The sequence below is a fragment of the Rhyacophila brunnea genome, unplaced genomic scaffold (genome assembly GCF_057557595.1).
Source record: "Rhyacophila brunnea isolate RB1 unplaced genomic scaffold, BYU_Rbru_1.0 scaffold_21, whole genome shotgun sequence".
Classification (NCBI taxonomy): domain Eukaryota; kingdom Metazoa; phylum Arthropoda; class Insecta; order Trichoptera; family Rhyacophilidae; genus Rhyacophila; species Rhyacophila brunnea.
In genome coordinates, this window is record NW_028232871.1 from 3,750,011 (window position 1) to 3,767,806 (window position 17,796).

A 17,796-nucleotide genomic window follows, 5' to 3' on the forward strand; every position below is an offset into this window, starting at 1 on the left:
GGAAATTATTATGAATTCTTTGAGTGGATAATGACAAGATGTAATAAAAATAATCTTCTGCCGGATGTTTTAATCATAGATGCGCATTAAAAGTTAAGTAGATGACAGTTTGTGATACAACATTAATTTAAAAAATTACTTACTGCTGAACATAAGAAGTTTTCTGGTGGATCCCAGACGTTTCATGGGTGACTTGACGTCTAGATCGATCTCATCCATGGCTGAAGTCATCTTCACTGTCACTTAGCACACATAAAATATTATTTGACAACTTTACTTCGGAACAAAATAATACAATGTACATACACTAAAAACTAACACAGCTGTGAAGGGCACAATACCTATTACTGTTGTTTTGGTGCATGTGCTTACTAAAAATATATTATACACAAAGCATTCACTGAAACATTCACTAAAATATTGATAAGTGTCTGGTCGGCAAGAAATAAAGAAGACATGCGAAAATAGCGGACAGTTCAAAGCCGACACATCAAATCTGCGCCGGTCGTAAAATAACTTGACGAAGACAGAAACAGCGGCGACACAACTACTAAACTAAAAATATGCTTTTACAGTCGGCAGCCGCCTGACGGTTTTGTTTGTGTTTTAAAAGTTTCAGCAATCGCGATTTCACTGTGGACAGTGTTGCCATCCCGCATAAAAATGTTTTCCTTTTAGATATAGTCAATAAATATTTTCCATATTACAAAAAATAAAATAGTTTGACGAAAATAATTTTAGTGAAATATATTTCTGAATGAGTACATTTTTTGTATTCCATTCTCATAAGATAGCACACATTATTTAGATTACCAAATATGTACATACAAGACAATACAAAAATATATTGATTTGAGTCTTACCAAACTAATCTCGTTAAAATTAATTATTCCATTATCAATTTAATTAACTGTTGTCTATATAATAATACAACGTAATATAGTTTTCTACGATAATTTATTTTGTACAATATAATATTGACATTACAGTTAAAGATGTTCATATGCCATTAAGATAAGAAAAAAATAAGGAATATCTACAACGTAGAAACCATTGAATATAAACCAATCGGACACTTTTAGTTAGTTAAAATTTACAAACATTTGATGTCTACACAATTTCTGACAGTTTTAATGTGTTCAGGGCCATTCATTGGTCAGGCCAATGAGTTGTTAACTGATTAACATGACGTAACGGTTTTCGGCCAATGAAACTTTATATCGCAGGTGAGCCCAAACTGAAGGTGGACATTGTACAATTTTCATTTGTGAGGGCGTCTCCATGAGCGCAGTAAAAAAATCAAAAAAAAAATTCAACATGGGTACCACACCTGTACTGGTCTACGTAGTCAAAGTCTGGACGTTAAAGTAACAGAGAATAAGAAGACTGGAGACGTTCGAGATATGACTGTATTGACATACACTGAAGATTTACTAGGCTAATCATTATTACCAATGAGAAGGTTTAAATTTTTTCTTTTATTGTGTTAACGTCAATTTATGGTGGAAATGCATTGTATTTAATTTAATAAAATGCAATTTTTATAGTACTTTTTCCACTTTTAAATAAATTTAATTGAAAATGACCCTCTGAGGTGGACGAAACCGGTCCAGATTTAATTAATAAAAGTGGAAAAAGTAATATAAAAATTTGCATTTTATAAGGTTAAATTAATACTAGAAAGTTTCTAGACAAACTAAAAAACAAATAGAACTTATAGCTAATATCAAACACAGAAGATTCATATTTTTTACAATGAGAACTCGATTCACTCCAAGAAAGAAAGAAAGGTAGAGGGCAGCAGAAGCGTAAGTAGAAAGCGAATCTTGTGACTATGCAATCTCTGTAAGTGACTCAATGTGCAAGATGTTGGGACCAGCCCAAAATGTGTGCTGCAATTTGGTCGTCAATCTTCGATAGCAGACTACTGCAAAACATATACGTGTGGGTCACCGGTTGTCAACCCTTACCTAAATGATAGTTTTCTAAAAGTTTTTGGCTCTTGTCTTTTCAAAGATATTTTTTTCAGTGCTATTTGTGGTCGGTTCCTGTTTTAGTTTACTTGTTACCCTGCACTATATTCACATTCAACTAAACAGGATGACAGAAACGCAGTCAAAAAATTTCGAATCAGCCCTTAATCACATCTAAAATCTAGAAAAAGCTTGCTTAGATTATCCAAGGAGATTTCGAAGCCACTTGCAGTGGAAAGAATAGCGAGGTGGAGCGAGATATGTGACTACACAGCCTTCTCAATGGTGCCTGACAAGAAGGGCACGCAGGACTTTGCAATGTAGAGGATGATGAATCGGATACGAACCGGACTAGGTAACTAGAACTATAAATAATATGAAGAAAAGAAGATACTCCGATGATTCAAACTACGAATGAGGCACCGAGAAAACTGTGCAGCATGTGATGGTCTGTCCGCTTATTGCATCCAGCCGCACCGTCGATGATAATATGTTTAAAGTCAATGACGCGGCCATCGCGGTGGCCAAGGCGTGGTTGAGAAGAGTGTAAACACATCTCTCATACAGACACAACAGAAGAAGATCTAGCTAGAATAATGTGTGGATATTTGCTTATGCTTAAAAAACATTCTTGTGATTAAATAAATGTTCTTAGCGTCTTCTTCTCAAACTATGTTTGTGAATTTATTAGAAGAGTACACCAATGTGTCAAAACAAGTTATTATTGTTTTACTTCCGTTTACTATAACACATTTATGCGAAACAGGATTTTCTTATTATGCTTCAATAAAGTTAAAGTCCAGGAACAGGCTCGACACCACACCAGATATAAGAATTCGACTTTCTAATATCGTCGCCGTAGATATCAAGGGAGCCAGTCCACAAAATCATAATGCTGAGAAACAGGCGCGCAAAGATTTTGTGTGACAAAAAAAAGTAACATTTTTTTATTGAACTTTTTTGTTTTTTAAAGATATAACGGTGAAACTTTGAACATAGAATATACTGTGTGGTGTTATCTTTTTATTATTTTGTACAAATAACTAAAAAAAATAGTATCTTAGAAGTTATGTGTGTTATATCTCTTGACCACTGAATATTGAAATGTACAAAAGATGTAGTCAAAAGAGTTTTGTGGTTTAAATCCATTGACCACTGCATTTTTGATGATTTTAAAATGCTTTTGTTAACTTTACTCATTTTTGCCAAATTTGTGGCTTGGCTCCCTTGACGATATTACATTATTTACATTTACATTATTATACTTGGCGACGATATTATGCCTGATATCAAGAAAATATGCAATTTAAGGACCTAAAATCATCAGACATATTCAATTATATTTTACGTTTTTATTAGCTTGTATTCTTGTTTGTCCAGTACTATTTTTTTTTGTGTGTCCAGTACATATTTTTATTGTTTGTCCATGATTTTTATTAGACGATTGAAGATTTTTAACTAACTTCCCGACTAGCTAGACATTTGAAACTTTTAGAATATATCAGAATACGACAACAATGCATTCTTTTAATACTTTTAGCCATTTTTAATTTGATTGAATTTATTTTCAGTTAATTCTGTTTTGTATGGAAAGTTATTATTGTTGGTTGCTAAGGGGGTCCTAGCAACTAAATTATTAATATATCATGTAACATGTAATATGAAATATCAAAATGACATTTCAATATGTATTCTATATAATTATTCAGTATTTCTATCAAGTATAATAAAAAGTTTTTATTAATACATAGAATTGTCAAATTTATATGATTCAACAAAAAATTTAAAAACGTGGTAAGTATATTATAAAAAGTTCTTTTTATCTTGTAATTATTTGTGTTATGTTGTAAAAAAATAAATGTTTATTGTTTTTTCTCGTTCACCTGCGTTACAAAATAAACAAGGTGTTCCATTAAAAATTCAAGATTTTCAAAGTGTTTCATCGTAGGAAAAGTTTGGAAAACCCTGATTGAGGTTAATGAAAAGTGTGATATTAATTATAAAGGAGACCATTATTTTAACTAAATTAAGTTAGATTTTTAGTGTAAATTAAGTTGGTTTTTAACATTTCGCATAAGGATCCTTTTATTGTCATCCCATTAGTATGAGGTGTGTAGCCAATGAGGTTTTACATCACTATTGTGTAACTAACTTCAAGGTAGTCAAAGCTGATAGTGGACTATGTACAGTTTCTGTTCATATCAACATCTCCATCAACGGCAGCAATGAATTTTCAAAACTCTTCGAAACAGGTACATAGGTAATTCGGCGAGCGGACAGAAGAAAGAAAATATGGGTTTTTCATCAAAGTCATTTTATTAAGAATACAAATTTAAAACACATAGAGACTTATAGATTAACTTCAATAATAATTATTTTATGTGTATAGTCGAATGGTGCAATCGGCACCTGCTGAGAAGACCCAAGGCTGCAAAGGATGGAATGTCACGCCCAAAATGCCAAAGTCGTCATTTGATTCGTGTGTCTGCAGTTGTTTTAGTGGCACTATGAGGGGATTTTGAAGCAGGTCACTGAAAAAATTTAATATACAATAATTATTTCATCATTATAATATGAGTACAAGAATGAAATGCAAAAAAAATCGAAACTATTTTCGTTAATCAATAAAATAAAATATGACACTTGTAAAACTGAAATATTCCTGTAAATAGTTTATCAATTATTCAGAGAATTTTAAAAGCCATGTCAAACAAAATATCAAACAGTTTACTTGAAAATATCGAATAAATGAATCTACATTTTTTTTTAAAACCTATCTGTATTATAATAATATTGAACTATGTCTATATATAATTAACTAATATGTATTAAAAACAATATATTTTTTTTTGGTTCACTCAGAAATTACGAAACGACACGAATTTGTACGTAGCATTTCTATTCTCATAGTAATGTAGAGACTTATTTTCCAGAGTACCAAAACATATATTTTTTTCTTTCGTTTGATAGAAAACATTATAATAAAATCTCAATAATATGACTAAAATCAATCAACGCTTGCCTCTCAGCATGAAAATAATGATAAAAAACTGTTATTAGTTTAGATTTAGTATATGAAAAATGATTATTTGAGATGGCACGGTGATATACTAAATTTGAATATTTGTGCATTTGTGTACTACAGATGATTTCGCAACTATGTAGGTCATGGACCCTACATCTTGAAGCGGGCCCCCAGGCCAGGATCTTTGGTGGGTTCTCCTACCCATCGCTAAAGGCAGAAGGACGTTTTACAGAATCGTTTTCTAAATGTTGTTTCAGGTAAAATTAAGGGTGTATTTTTAGCGATTTTTTTGTATTGCTGAACATCACTGTATCGCTATAGCTGATTGTGTGACAAAGAGTAATCAAAACTTGTATCACACAATTAGACATTTTAAAATATTAACAAAATAGTGCAAATAATTTTTTCTTTCCCATTAGGGCAAATTTGCGATGTCTGTTTATCTCACTTATCAGGTCAACCCGTCACGCTGGGCCCCCCAGAGCCCGGGCCCCTAATCTACAGCCCTGTCAGCCCCACCCTTGTGGGGGCCATGATCTAGGTAGTGGAGAGCCTGAACGACACGTTGCCAATTTGTACTTACTTATACACCATTCCATGGGAGATTATAAGTTTCCTATCGTCTGAGCCTGAAGCAAAGAGTGGATATCTCTTATGGAAGGCGACACCACGCACTGCTGCACTGTGAAGGCGGAGCGTCTGGTAAGGTTTACTTGACAGATCTAAATCAAACCTGAAATGAAAGGAAATGACATCAAAATAATGTAATATTTCAGAAAAAGGATAGGTAACCTACAATAATTTTACGGAAATACATAACTGGATATTAAAACAGCCCTTGCATTTTTGAAGGTAGAAATAATGCACACTAAACCTTGTCAGTCAAACTTATTTGTTTTCATTGAAGTAAGAATACAAACTGCAGATGGTGTTTGTTAGTTTTTTAAATTCAATTAAACCCTGCCTAAAGCAAACCATAATAGATAATATTAGATAAAAAAACAGTCTTCTATCTTCATACATAATTTTAGATATTTCATAGAAAGAATATTTTTTATCTATTATGGTTAGGTTAGGTTAGGTTAGGCATGGTTTAATCGAATTTTAAAAACGATCTGCAATCTGTAATTCTTAGTTTAATGGAAACAAATAAATAAGCATGAATAACAAAGTGTGTATTATTTTTGTCAGATCACCACAGCCTGAGGCGTCTAATTCGAAAAAGCGATAAGTTCACATTTGGTCAAAATCGAGAAAAAAATACGCACGTATTCTTTGTATAATTTTACACAATATGTATTGATCTATAAATTCCAAAACGTGACATAACCACACGAAAAAAAATATTTTAAGTCTCGATTTATTACAAAAAGCGCCAAGTCCGTGTTTCATATTATTTAAAGCTTGGTTGAACGTTCAATATTGAAAAGGGTGTATCCCTGTAGCATCTGGTAAACTTATGACAGTGCCATGGAAATATGTGCCTTATGCGGCATAAATTAAAAAGTGAGGTACAAGTAGCGCTATGTCCAATTTTATTTTGCCTTTATTTATTACATTTAAGCCGGCTCGCACATCACAATTCGCCTTGTGTGCCTAACGGCCATAAATCAAAAGTTGACAAAATTTCGACGAATGTTGCATCGTACATCCTCGCACATCTGCCCAGCGGCAAACGTCAAACACGAAAAAAGAGAAGTCTCTCGTCTGCCATTTTTATTGTGTTGATTGTATGAACAAACGTCAAACGCGGCGGCGTGAGCGAGCAATGACATTGTAGACAGAGACAAAGACAGAAATGACCGATGGCCGCCAGCTGTGCGCTTGCGCGGAGGCGACATTCCCGAGATCGACATGCACGCTTTGGCCATTGCAACTAGACGAATGTCGCAGGGTCGCAGAGTTGCAGTTGCATCGGCCAATCTGCGAAGGTCCATTTGATAACGTTTGTTTCTTGGTTTACGATGACGTCACATCGACGAATTCGTCGTAAGACGCATGCGGCGAGTTCTGATGTGCGAGCCCTCTAAGAGTTTATCGGCTGAAACAAATTGCCATTTGGTTCTAATTTCAACATAGAATACAACGGAAAAAATAATCTCACGTTAAAACAAATAATTGAAGCTTGAAACAAAAAAACGTTGTTTCCCGAAAATATTGAATTGTGGACTTGACGCTTTTTGTAATTAGACGCCTCAACTAAGTACATAATACCATAATATGCAATTTGTATTCTTAGTTCAATGAAAACAAATAGGTATGACTGACAAAGTTTAGTGTGCATTATTCAAGTAGGATTTCCACAATATACTTCCACCTTTCGCCACTGATATCATTAACCAATTCAATACCAATGCGGAGGGCGGAATCCAGGGTTCGGTAGAGATACAATGAGAGGAGCTTTCAGGTCTCGATTAAAACAATATGTAATGTGAAATCATCACTCACCACATCATTTTCCTGTCATACGTGGCCACAATTAGATTATCTCCAGCCGGGTGTATTGCCATGGAGCTGATCCATTGTGCAGAAGTAAGTAATTTCTTGACCAATTCTTGTTTTACCAAATCGTAGATTCTTACGATACGTTGTGTCTGCAAAATAGAAAATAGTTATAGATCAACGAACACCAAAATAAGGGAAGTGTACATGAAAGTAGCATTTGTTCCGCTGACATAGTTCTCTTGTTAATTTCCTTTGTGATTACCTCATTAAATAAACTATTTCTTTTATTAAACGAATAAGACACAAGATTTCAAAATGTATCATTCTATATATTGAACATACATAATTTGAAAAAATCTCATGCTTATACGCATTACCTTAATTTAATATACTAAAACCGATAGCCAACATTATAAAGCAATTCGATAAGCATTTCATGTAACAACTACTAGTTAAAATGGTCGTAATTAAGTAGGATACACGTAGCTTAATCGGAAAAGCACACTGGCACGAATCTAGCGGATACAGGTTCAAGTCCTGTCAGGTGTCGTATTTTTTCTATAAGAAAAAACTTTTGTGTATGCATGAGATGTTTTCAAATTATGTATGTTCAATTACCTCATTAATACACGAGACCCATGGTAGATGGAATTGTCGACTACATCAAATTTGTACTAATACCTGGAGGACGACGAACTAGGGCGGTGTGAAGATTGAAGTCCTGGTATATTGGGAGGTGAGAGAGAGGCATCGAGGATGGTTACATTATATTATATTGATAACGCAGATTTTTTTATTTGAAAGCACCGCGCAGAGCTAGATTTATTTACACTAAAGCATAGACAGGCATTGGTAATATTACATTAGGACAAACATTGATTTTCAAAACGGTTTGCCGAGAACTTTCACTTCGCACAGCACTGGCATTTCAATGGTGGGTTTATTTTTGTCACATTTCACAATATTCACTTGTTGTTTCACCGGACAACCTTTATTTATTACGATCTTGCGTGGTAGGGGTCATACGAATATTTATTAACACGGGAATACTAGACTGAAACAAGGCTTGGGCGGACGAGAAGTCGTATATCTCGACTTCGATGTCGTATCGATACTAACTTTAAAAAATTTGCAAATCCTAAGGGCGAGGGTTACATTCACGCTTGGAAGGCGCGGTGTGAGAGGGGTGCGGGGCAGGTTACTTGTTGAAGCTTCGAAACCTTAACTGTAAATTTAGCTCGGTGTCTATAGGCCGGAGGGCCCTTCTGAGAAATTCTCGGTTTAGAAGCGCATAGAAATGAATGTGCGTTGTCGAATTCTGACAAAATGCGTCTTGCAATAATAATATTATTTTACAATAATTATCGGGGGTATGTTTATGTTGTTTCTTTTTAAATTTGTGGTTAGATTACTGATTTGGAATTTGAAACGTTTTCGTGCTAGGGGTTTCGTTTGGTAATAGTACATACCTATGTCCAATTTACCTAAATATCCAATTTAATAAAATACTTACAGCTACAAAGAGATACGGCCTTATCGGATGGAATAGTGCACATTGTACAAGCCCCTTGGCACGGGAGAAGGGGAATTGTGATCGGTGCCGTGAAATCTGATGCACAACCACTGATCTGTTCGCTCCGTCAGGTAACACCGCGCACACGTAGTCACCTCGACCGTGCCATACAACCTGAAAAAATAAAGACAACATTAGAATGGCAGAGAAAAGAATTCAATAATTACTTGGAGACACTGACAACTGACAACTGTCAACAGATATTCAGAAAGTAATTCAAAATGGTATCATTCTACAATATATGGTTATGTTCACCATATTATGGTATTTGCAAGAACCTCCGTCACTTGCCAATCTTCTTGATTACAAATAATATCAGAGTATTGTTATTAGTAACCACAAAAATCGCAAAATGAGTTAATGATGCCATTTTGTAGAGAATTTTGTAAGCTATTACAAGATGGCATAATAAAAATCATTGTCCAAACACTGACCTGAGAAAGAAAACATTGAAATTCAAAATATCACAAACATTTGAAATAGAATATTAACATAGAGTGAATTGTGATTGTAATTAATATTAAATTGACATATAAGATAACTTTTAATTTAAGTTTAATAAATATTATAACAAGTACATAAGTTATTAAGTTTTTGAAATTATATTTCTTTTGGAGCATTTTGGAAATCAGATCAGAGTGTATTTTTGGCGTGTGACATAGTTTATTTTTTCACACGAAAAATAACGCACTCGATTGGATTCGAACCACCGATTGTTCGGTTATCAGCCGAACGCACTACCTTTACGCCACAGTATGATACTGCAATTGTGACGATTATACAGTATAATATTATAGTTTAGAATTGTTCCATTGCCTAGGCAGCGAATTTATTATTGTTGGCCATTTGCGATTCCTTACGTAAACAAACGATTAAACGTCAGAGTGAAAGTTGGTACTTTAAAAATAAAAACAACGAGACACCATTATAATAATTTAGTAATAGAAGTTAAAGTGTATTGAAATAAACCAACGGCGTTCCAATAAGCGGTCCCTTTTTTTGAGTGTGTAATTTAACAAGGTAATTAAGAGCTAGTCAAAGAATCTAGTTTATCACAAGTTTTGTTATGCCAAAGAAGTATAACTTCTAACGCGCGTACATAAGTACACACACCGATTTTATCATTTTATCTCAAAACTGAATTAATTTGGCAATGATCCTTCTTTCCGCTTACCCTTCAAATAACTTTGTATGACAAAAAATTAAGTACCTAGCTCGAAAGGGTGTCAGATTACAAACAGTTTGAGAGAGACAGGAAAATCTTAGTATCTTTTGACACATAAGTTGCTTGTGTATAAACCGAATCCAATCATATCTTCACAGCCTTACAAGAGGCTGCAAGATGCTTTCTCTAATTAATTTACTCTATAATTTGTCATAGATGTTGATACAACTCCAAATTGAGTGTAATGTAACAAAATGAATTTCCTACTTCAGAATTTCTCAAGCAATGTAGCATATTATTTGTAATGTAGTTCCAGTATAGTATACATTAATCTTAAGTTACATTAGATTGTTTTCTGTTAATTTTGAAGGTTTATCTCGTGTGATTATGGAACACATCAGGAGTTTTTGTCTATTCCTGACACCATTTCTTCCTGCCCACAAGTCGTAGGCGGGGTAAGACTAACTTCTATATATTTACTATACTATACTTCCAAGTCTGCTCTCGTCGATAATATTTTTATTAATAAATAAATATTGTGGTACAAACCTGTTTTACTTCTTTGAAATGGCTGACGCTTATTCGAATGCCAAGATCCCATTGCTCTGGAGTAACTTTCTCCCATTGAACTGCCGTTTTCACACGCTCGTCCGCTGAAATAAATGATAGTTAAAATAACGGAATAATTCTATTATGTATTTACTTATGTGTTAAATACTGTAGGCTGTATAGGTGTAGTGTCAGGTCGTCATATTGACAAACATAATTATTGTCCTGTAAGGAAAGTACTGTAAGGAAATGACCAGACGATTAGAGTTCTCAGTCCTTAATGATCACGATAGTTTCGCCTACAAGCTGTCCACTCAGCCAATTATTGTATGATGTTAATAAGATCATCTGGTAGTGTCCCCATATATTAGTTGTACGAGAATAGTCACTCCGGTTTGTTGAACCACCAGTTGCACGGATTGGCTATTGCAACCTGGTTTCTACGACGTGATATCATTTAGTAAATTTGCAGCATCATACAACGGGAGAGAAGGTCTATTCTCATCTAAGATTGACAAAGGTAGTAAAAATATAAGTTAAACAAGGAATCCTACAAATTTTAATTGACGCCATTCACATCCAGGATACTAGACAGTTCTTCCCGGGGTGCTAACAGTATAATTTTGAATACGATATACACCTGAAAGGGGGTGGAAATGTGGCAAGTGATGGAAGTAATTCATGTGTAGATTATATTTACCGATAAAATCAGAGTTATCAGGAGCTTCTGCTAACAGTTCATCAGTTCTTTCGGCGACTTTATGATCGCCGAGACCGCGGCCAGGCACTAAAAGCAGCATTCGAGTGCCGCATGCCACTGCAATCAGCGACAGTGCCGCGCCGGGAGCTGACATCACACTCTTCACGGCGCCTCCATCCAGATGAGTGGTCTTCAAGCAACGGCCTGTGCTTACTTCCCATACTGGCGACAATAATAAAAAAAAATATTTTATCATTTAAGACGATACTTCAGTGAAACAGCAAATAATTTTCAACAATAGGCGTGACGAAATTTTGGACTCGCTGGCAATAGGAGAGCAAACGTCGAGGTGTGAATACGTCAATTTGTTTCGTGATGGCAACGGGGGTTTAATTCTTAAATCGTGTACAGATGACTAAAAACGTTACCCATTTACTTGAAAAAGAAAACATGTCAATGAATATATTATTATTGTTACTAATAGAACAATAAACAGAACATTAAATGGACGCATGTTGGATTTATATGAAAAATTATATTTCGTTTGGCAGGCGTCGTTTACACAATCTTCGAGTCGCTACGATCGTTTTAGACTGTACCCCAGCTGAGGTATAGCCTTAAATAGTCGAAGATCAGTAAAGGTAATTATTTCTACTAATGTATTTAGAAAAAAAATCATGTCGTAAATTTTTACATTGTATTTGTGAAATTACATACACTAATTATAACATTTTTTTGAATTATTCGAAAATGATGAATACATTTACATCCTGCCAACAACACTGCCAGTTGCCATACAAAATAATATTAAAATACTAATCACGAATTTCGTTCTGTGATAAACGGTTTTTTTTTTTAAATCTAATTTATTTCTAAAAATGAATGCCTATTCAACTACCTATCAAATTTTTTATTTTGGAAAAAAATATTCTTACACTTTATGGTATATAGCATGTAATATTAACCAAAATCGGGAAATAATTTTTAAAGGCCTTGTATCCCTATTACGGATATCCGCATGCACTGCTTGTGGGCTTGTGCTTTGTTTGTTGTCAGCAGTCAGTTTCGTATCTATGTTCACAATTCACAACAAACATTTTCATAACATTGCGCAGTCGGATTGTGAAGAAAAAGAAGGTTGTTTTATAATTTTTAAACTTACTATTTTGTAAAAAAAGTCAAGAGTTTTCTCAAATCTAATTGACAATGGATAGCCACAGCGATGATAGTAGTGATTGGGATGAAGGAGATTGTAATACATCGAGTGTCTTTGATGCTGGGACTGACAGTGACGACGAATTCTTCTCTAAAAACGTGTACGAACACTTCGAGTGGAAGAAGACATGCGAGCCGACTGACTGTCAACCGCCGGTTTTTACTGCAGACGCGGGAATAAAAGCCAGCATTGCGGATGATTGTCGTTCGATTGATCTTTTTGAATTGTTTTTTGACGACGATATAACAAATCTTATTGTTACGAACACCAATATAAATGCGTCAAAAAAACTGACGGAAGCCGAAAAAAAAATGTTCGGCTGGAGAGACGTCACTCTGAAAGACGTAAAATTGTTGGTTGCATCAATGCTACAAGACTCCGTGGCTCCGTCACTCGCGTCGCAACCGCACGTGTTTCGGATGTTTATGATATTGAAATTTATAGATTTCGGCGAAGACGCAGAGACAACGTCGACCTTGACGAAAACGTCGACCTTGACGAAAACGAAACCGCTCATCGACTTCACGAGAAAGAAATTCAAAGAAGTATTAATACCTGAGCAAAGATTGTTGCTGGAGAGTAGGATGACGATCGGACAGAACCGCTCTAGCCTTACGAAGCATTGTTACTCTATCGAAACGTACGTATTGTGTGAAACTTCGTCAAATTACGTCTGGAATTTTCTGCTGCGCTTAACTCACCCAAGAGACGAAAGCAAATTCGCTGAAAAACTAAAAGAAAATGTGATTCAACCGTTAATGAATGATCTATTCGGACGCGGATATTGTCTATATACAATGAACTATTACAACACCATGGAGATAGCCATGTTTATAAGAGAACAACAAACCGGGTATATCAGTATGTTAATGAAATACGTTAAAAATATTCCTAAAGAATTGCTCGACAAAAAAGTCCAAGACGGTGAAAATGAACATTTATATGAAAATTCCGGTAAATTCGTCTTAATGAAATGGGGAAAAAAACGTAAGTCACCCATTATCATGAGCACCTTTCACAGAGCCGAAGACATGGTGGTCGTGACGGAGAAAGGCGAGGAAAAGACGGTACCTAAATTGGTGGCAGAATACGAATCCTCCGATAAGAACATGATATTCGAACAGGACACCCTCGCATCGTTCCCGTTTGAGAACATATTTAAAATCGACGCCATGAAACTATTTCGCCACATTGTCAACATGATGGTGTCCAACGCGCATGCAATTCACAAGAAGCGAGGCGGTGAGAAGAAACTACACAGTTTTACAAATCGTGTCGCAGCTGAACTGCAGATGAAATATACCTAATCTTGACGGTGAAGTGGAATAGTTTCAACTTATTTTAATCAAGTTGCTGAAGCCCCGTTTTATTTCTAGCATAACTAAAATAATAGTATACCATGATTCAAAAATTGAGAACAATAATTAATAATACAGTTAAACCCAAAAATGTTAAAGAAAACGTTCTCTAGGTTCTAGAAGACAGCCAAACTTGAAAGAGAAGCAAAATGAACACTACTAAAACTAATGATTAAATTAGCTGCGAGTCATTTTGTTATACATTGCAGATTCATTTATACAACTTCACGCGAAGGGTGGAGATAGGCTGTGGAATCAGACAAAAATAGTGCACACTATATTTTGTCAGTCATACCTATTTGTTTTCATTGAACTAATAATATTAATTGCCGATGGTGTTCGTTAGTTTTTAAAATTCAATTAGGCCCTTACAAAACTAATTCATTACAGATTCTTAAAAAAATATCTATAAACATCGAAAACTTTGCCATTAAATCATACCTACATATTTTAAATACTTTATAGATAGAAGACAGGGCTTAATTGTATTTTAAAAATGAACTAACTCCATCTGCGATTTGTATTCTTAATTTGATAACAAGTAGGTACGACTGACAAATTTTAGCGTGCGCTATTTTTGTCAGACCTCCATTCATAGCCTACCTCCACTCTGTGCCACTGTTGTATTTATCAAAAACTGCTAGCATATCATCATCATTTTTGATTCAGTCAATTCCACGAATCAATAATATCAAATATTCAAGAATTGACTAAATGTCCTAGGGCCTACAATCTACACAAACCCTGGAACTTGCATTTGTTATGAATGCACAGTATTGTTTTATTAATAATAATTGTTACTTTCACCATTCATAAAGCAAAATATGTTCCACATGTACTGGAACTAAAGCATTCACATTATAATACAAATATAACTATAGATAGACCGCGTCCATTATTGCACCAAATATACCAAAGTATCACTATTTCGAATATTTTAATTTTAATGAATAATCACAAAAAATTCTCATGTCATACCAATATAATAAATACTCAATGGAAAAACACAACAGAAACAGAATATTAATTTGGCTATTGGCTATGGAAAATATTTTTTTTATGACTAACTTACCTATTTCAAATACTTTTGTTAGGCATACCTACACCAGTGTTCTTTCAATGCAGATGCAGTTTTCCGACTCTACAAACAACAACAGGATGTTTCGAAAGAAGCAATTATATATATTTAATTTTTAGATATTGTTTTAAAAATTATCGTGGGCAAGCCAGCCTTGCAACTTGTCGATTAATTTTGGAGATTTATAATAAGTGCCTTATTGACTAAATTTTTCCATGTTTATTATGTTTATAAATTTAATATAACCGATTTAACAAAGTCAGTGTCAATTGCAGACAACGAATGTGTTTAATTGATTGCCTTATAGGAAACTAAGAATTTGTAAAACTGACCATTGACGAATATATCCCACTTAAATACCGGGAAACAGCAGTTTTGGTTGGTTATCTTTATCTACTTAAATGATTTAATATTAAACCATTAATGCTAAGATTTATTACTACTGTCTTCCTAATAAATGTGCCAAAATAAATTAATTAAGTGTTAGATTTTCAAAAGGTCATTTTGATATTAAAATGTTAAAAGTTTTGTAACATGTTACCTCAATCTCGTTAGTCATATACATTTTAAATGTTAGTTACCATTGTCATATTAGGTATAATTTTTTTTTCATATGTTAATGTTAATAATGTTAAATTTAAAAACCTCCATGATAATAATTGCAATGTCATTCTTACATAGGTTTTCCATTATTATTGCCACATTATAATTTTTAATTAAATTTTAAGTCGACAATTAAAACTGTTTTTTAAATAGATTAATAAAATATATATTATTCAAAGCTTTGGTAACAAATTTTGTGGTTTCTTGATATTATAATTCTTAATTAAATTAAATATGCTGAACACAGTATTTTTTATAATAAAATGATGACAAATTAAAACGAGTTGAATTTTTTTTAATCATCTCAAAACTCAACCTGTCCTACAACATAAGTTCAGTATCTTATATTATGATAAACCAGCGATCACCTGCAATTTTGTCTGCGAAGAATACGGAAATAAATAGACCGATTCACTTTGAATGCAATATCTCTAGGAGAACCTCACATTCCTTCCGTCATCACACACAGTCAAAAACCTTACTATAATCAATGAAACACAATGCCGCTGCCATATGAAATTTCCTGTAATTTACCTTTCACATAATATACAAAACCGGACTGATATGCTATTTACCAGCTGGTATAGTACGAGGGTGGGTCAATAAGTCCTTAGAAAAGCCGACAGGTGGCGCGACTAGTACTGTAAGCGGTTTGTTTTCATGCAGCGGCACTACCGATTCAGTATGCTGCGAAGTTTCAATCAGATTGGTCGGGTTGTTGTGTGTTTCTCGTACATTTAAAAAAAAAATTTGCTTGTGGAAAATGGAAAAATGGAAAATGGAGAAAATTGAGTTTAGAGCTGTTATTAAACATTTTAATATAAAAGGGTTAACAGCAAAGGAAATAAAAAATGAGTTGGATTTAGTTCACGGCATATCTGCTCCTTCACTTGCAACTATTTATAACTGGTTAAATGAATTTAAACGTGGTCGTACATCAACAAAGGATGAACCACGCTCAGGACGTCCTGTAGAGGTGACTACACCAGAAATGATCAATAAAAACCACGATATGGTGTTAAGTGACCGAAGATTAAAGTTGAGTGAGATAATTGAGGTTACAGGGATCTCAAAAGGTAGCGTCATTTCTATTTTACATGACAAATTGGGCATGAAAAATATTTCTGCAAGATAGGTGCCGCGTTTGCTCACAGTCGACAATAAACGCAATAGGGTGGTGGCCTCTAAAGCCCTGTTGTCGCTCATGCAACGCAATCCGGATGAATTTTTTTGTCGCTTTGTGACTGTAGATGAAACATTGATACACCACTATACTCCCGAGACGAAAGAACAGTCAAAGCAGTGGATTGCGAAGGCAAACCATGTCCAAAGAAGGCGAAAACCGTAAAATCAGCTGGTAAGGTTATGGCTACTGTATTTTGGGATGCACGTGAAATTATTTTCGTTGACTATTTGGAAAAAGGAAAAACAATAACAGGGGATTATTATGCATCTTTATTGGACCAGCTAAAAAACAAAATTGAAGAAAAACGGCCTCATTTAAACAGGAAAAAAATCCTCTTTCATCAGGACAACGTGTTCACACATGTTTACGATCAATGGCTAAAATTGAAGAATTGAAGTTCGAATTGGTCGACCACCCACCGTATTCGCCAGAGTTAACCAGTGACTTTTTCCTTTTCCCAAACTTAAAAAAATGGCTAAGTGGACAACGTTTTTTTTCAAATGAAGAAGTCATCGATCGGACAAATGCTTATTTTGAGGACCTTCCGAAAACTTATTTTTCTGACGGTTTAAAAAAAATTGAGAAACGACTAACCAAGTGTATTGAGCTCCAAGGAGATTATGTTGAGAAATAAAAAAAAATACAAAAATAAAAACTGTTTTAATGCTTTTTTCTAAGGAATTATTGACCCACCCTCGTACTTCCTATGTTTGCTGAGTACGTACAGCAAAATTTTACTTGCTTGGAAGACCATACGGTAGTTTCCACACTTTCTTATAGAACTCTTCTTGTGTATACATATGGATATTATGTCTAATCTCCATATCGCATGATCGTTTTGCGTCCTCTCTTGTGAATTATCAGATTCAAAACTGTATGATACAACATGACGCTCGCTATCGTCTTGCAATCTTTGTTCTTGATT

The 17,796-nt window shown here is 34.4% G+C and overlaps 2 protein-coding genes across 4 annotated transcripts in view; both read right to left on the minus strand.

Annotated features, from left to right (window-relative positions):
- Positions 1-624, minus strand: part of LOC147070613 (SLIT-ROBO Rho GTPase-activating protein 1-like) — a 378,477-nt gene extending 377,853 nt beyond the window's left edge. For all 3 annotated transcript variants that reach the window (XM_085948735.1, XM_085948736.1, XM_085948737.1), the window contains exon 1: positions 144-624. In XM_085948735.1, coding sequence (XP_085804861.1) covers positions 144-231 — 88 coding nt within the window. In that variant the 5' untranslated portion in view covers positions 232-624. The remainder of the gene's footprint in view (positions 1-143) is intronic.
- A 3,646-nt stretch (positions 625-4,270) lies between these two features.
- The window catches only part of LOC147070616 (ribosome biogenesis protein BOP1 homolog), a 44,392-nt gene continuing 30,866 nt past the window's right edge, over positions 4,271-17,796 (minus strand). Inside the window, exons 11-16 of the mRNA XM_085949065.1 lie at positions 11,431-11,652; positions 10,731-10,834; positions 8,957-9,130; positions 7,447-7,592; positions 5,582-5,731; positions 4,271-4,504 (exon numbers count right to left, since the gene is read on the minus strand). Of these exons, the coding sequence (XP_085805191.1) occupies positions 4,351-4,504; positions 5,582-5,731; positions 7,447-7,592; positions 8,957-9,130; positions 10,731-10,834; positions 11,431-11,652 (950 nt within the window). The 3' untranslated portion in view covers positions 4,271-4,350. The remainder of the gene's footprint in view (positions 4,505-5,581; positions 5,732-7,446; positions 7,593-8,956; positions 9,131-10,730; positions 10,835-11,430; positions 11,653-17,796) is intronic.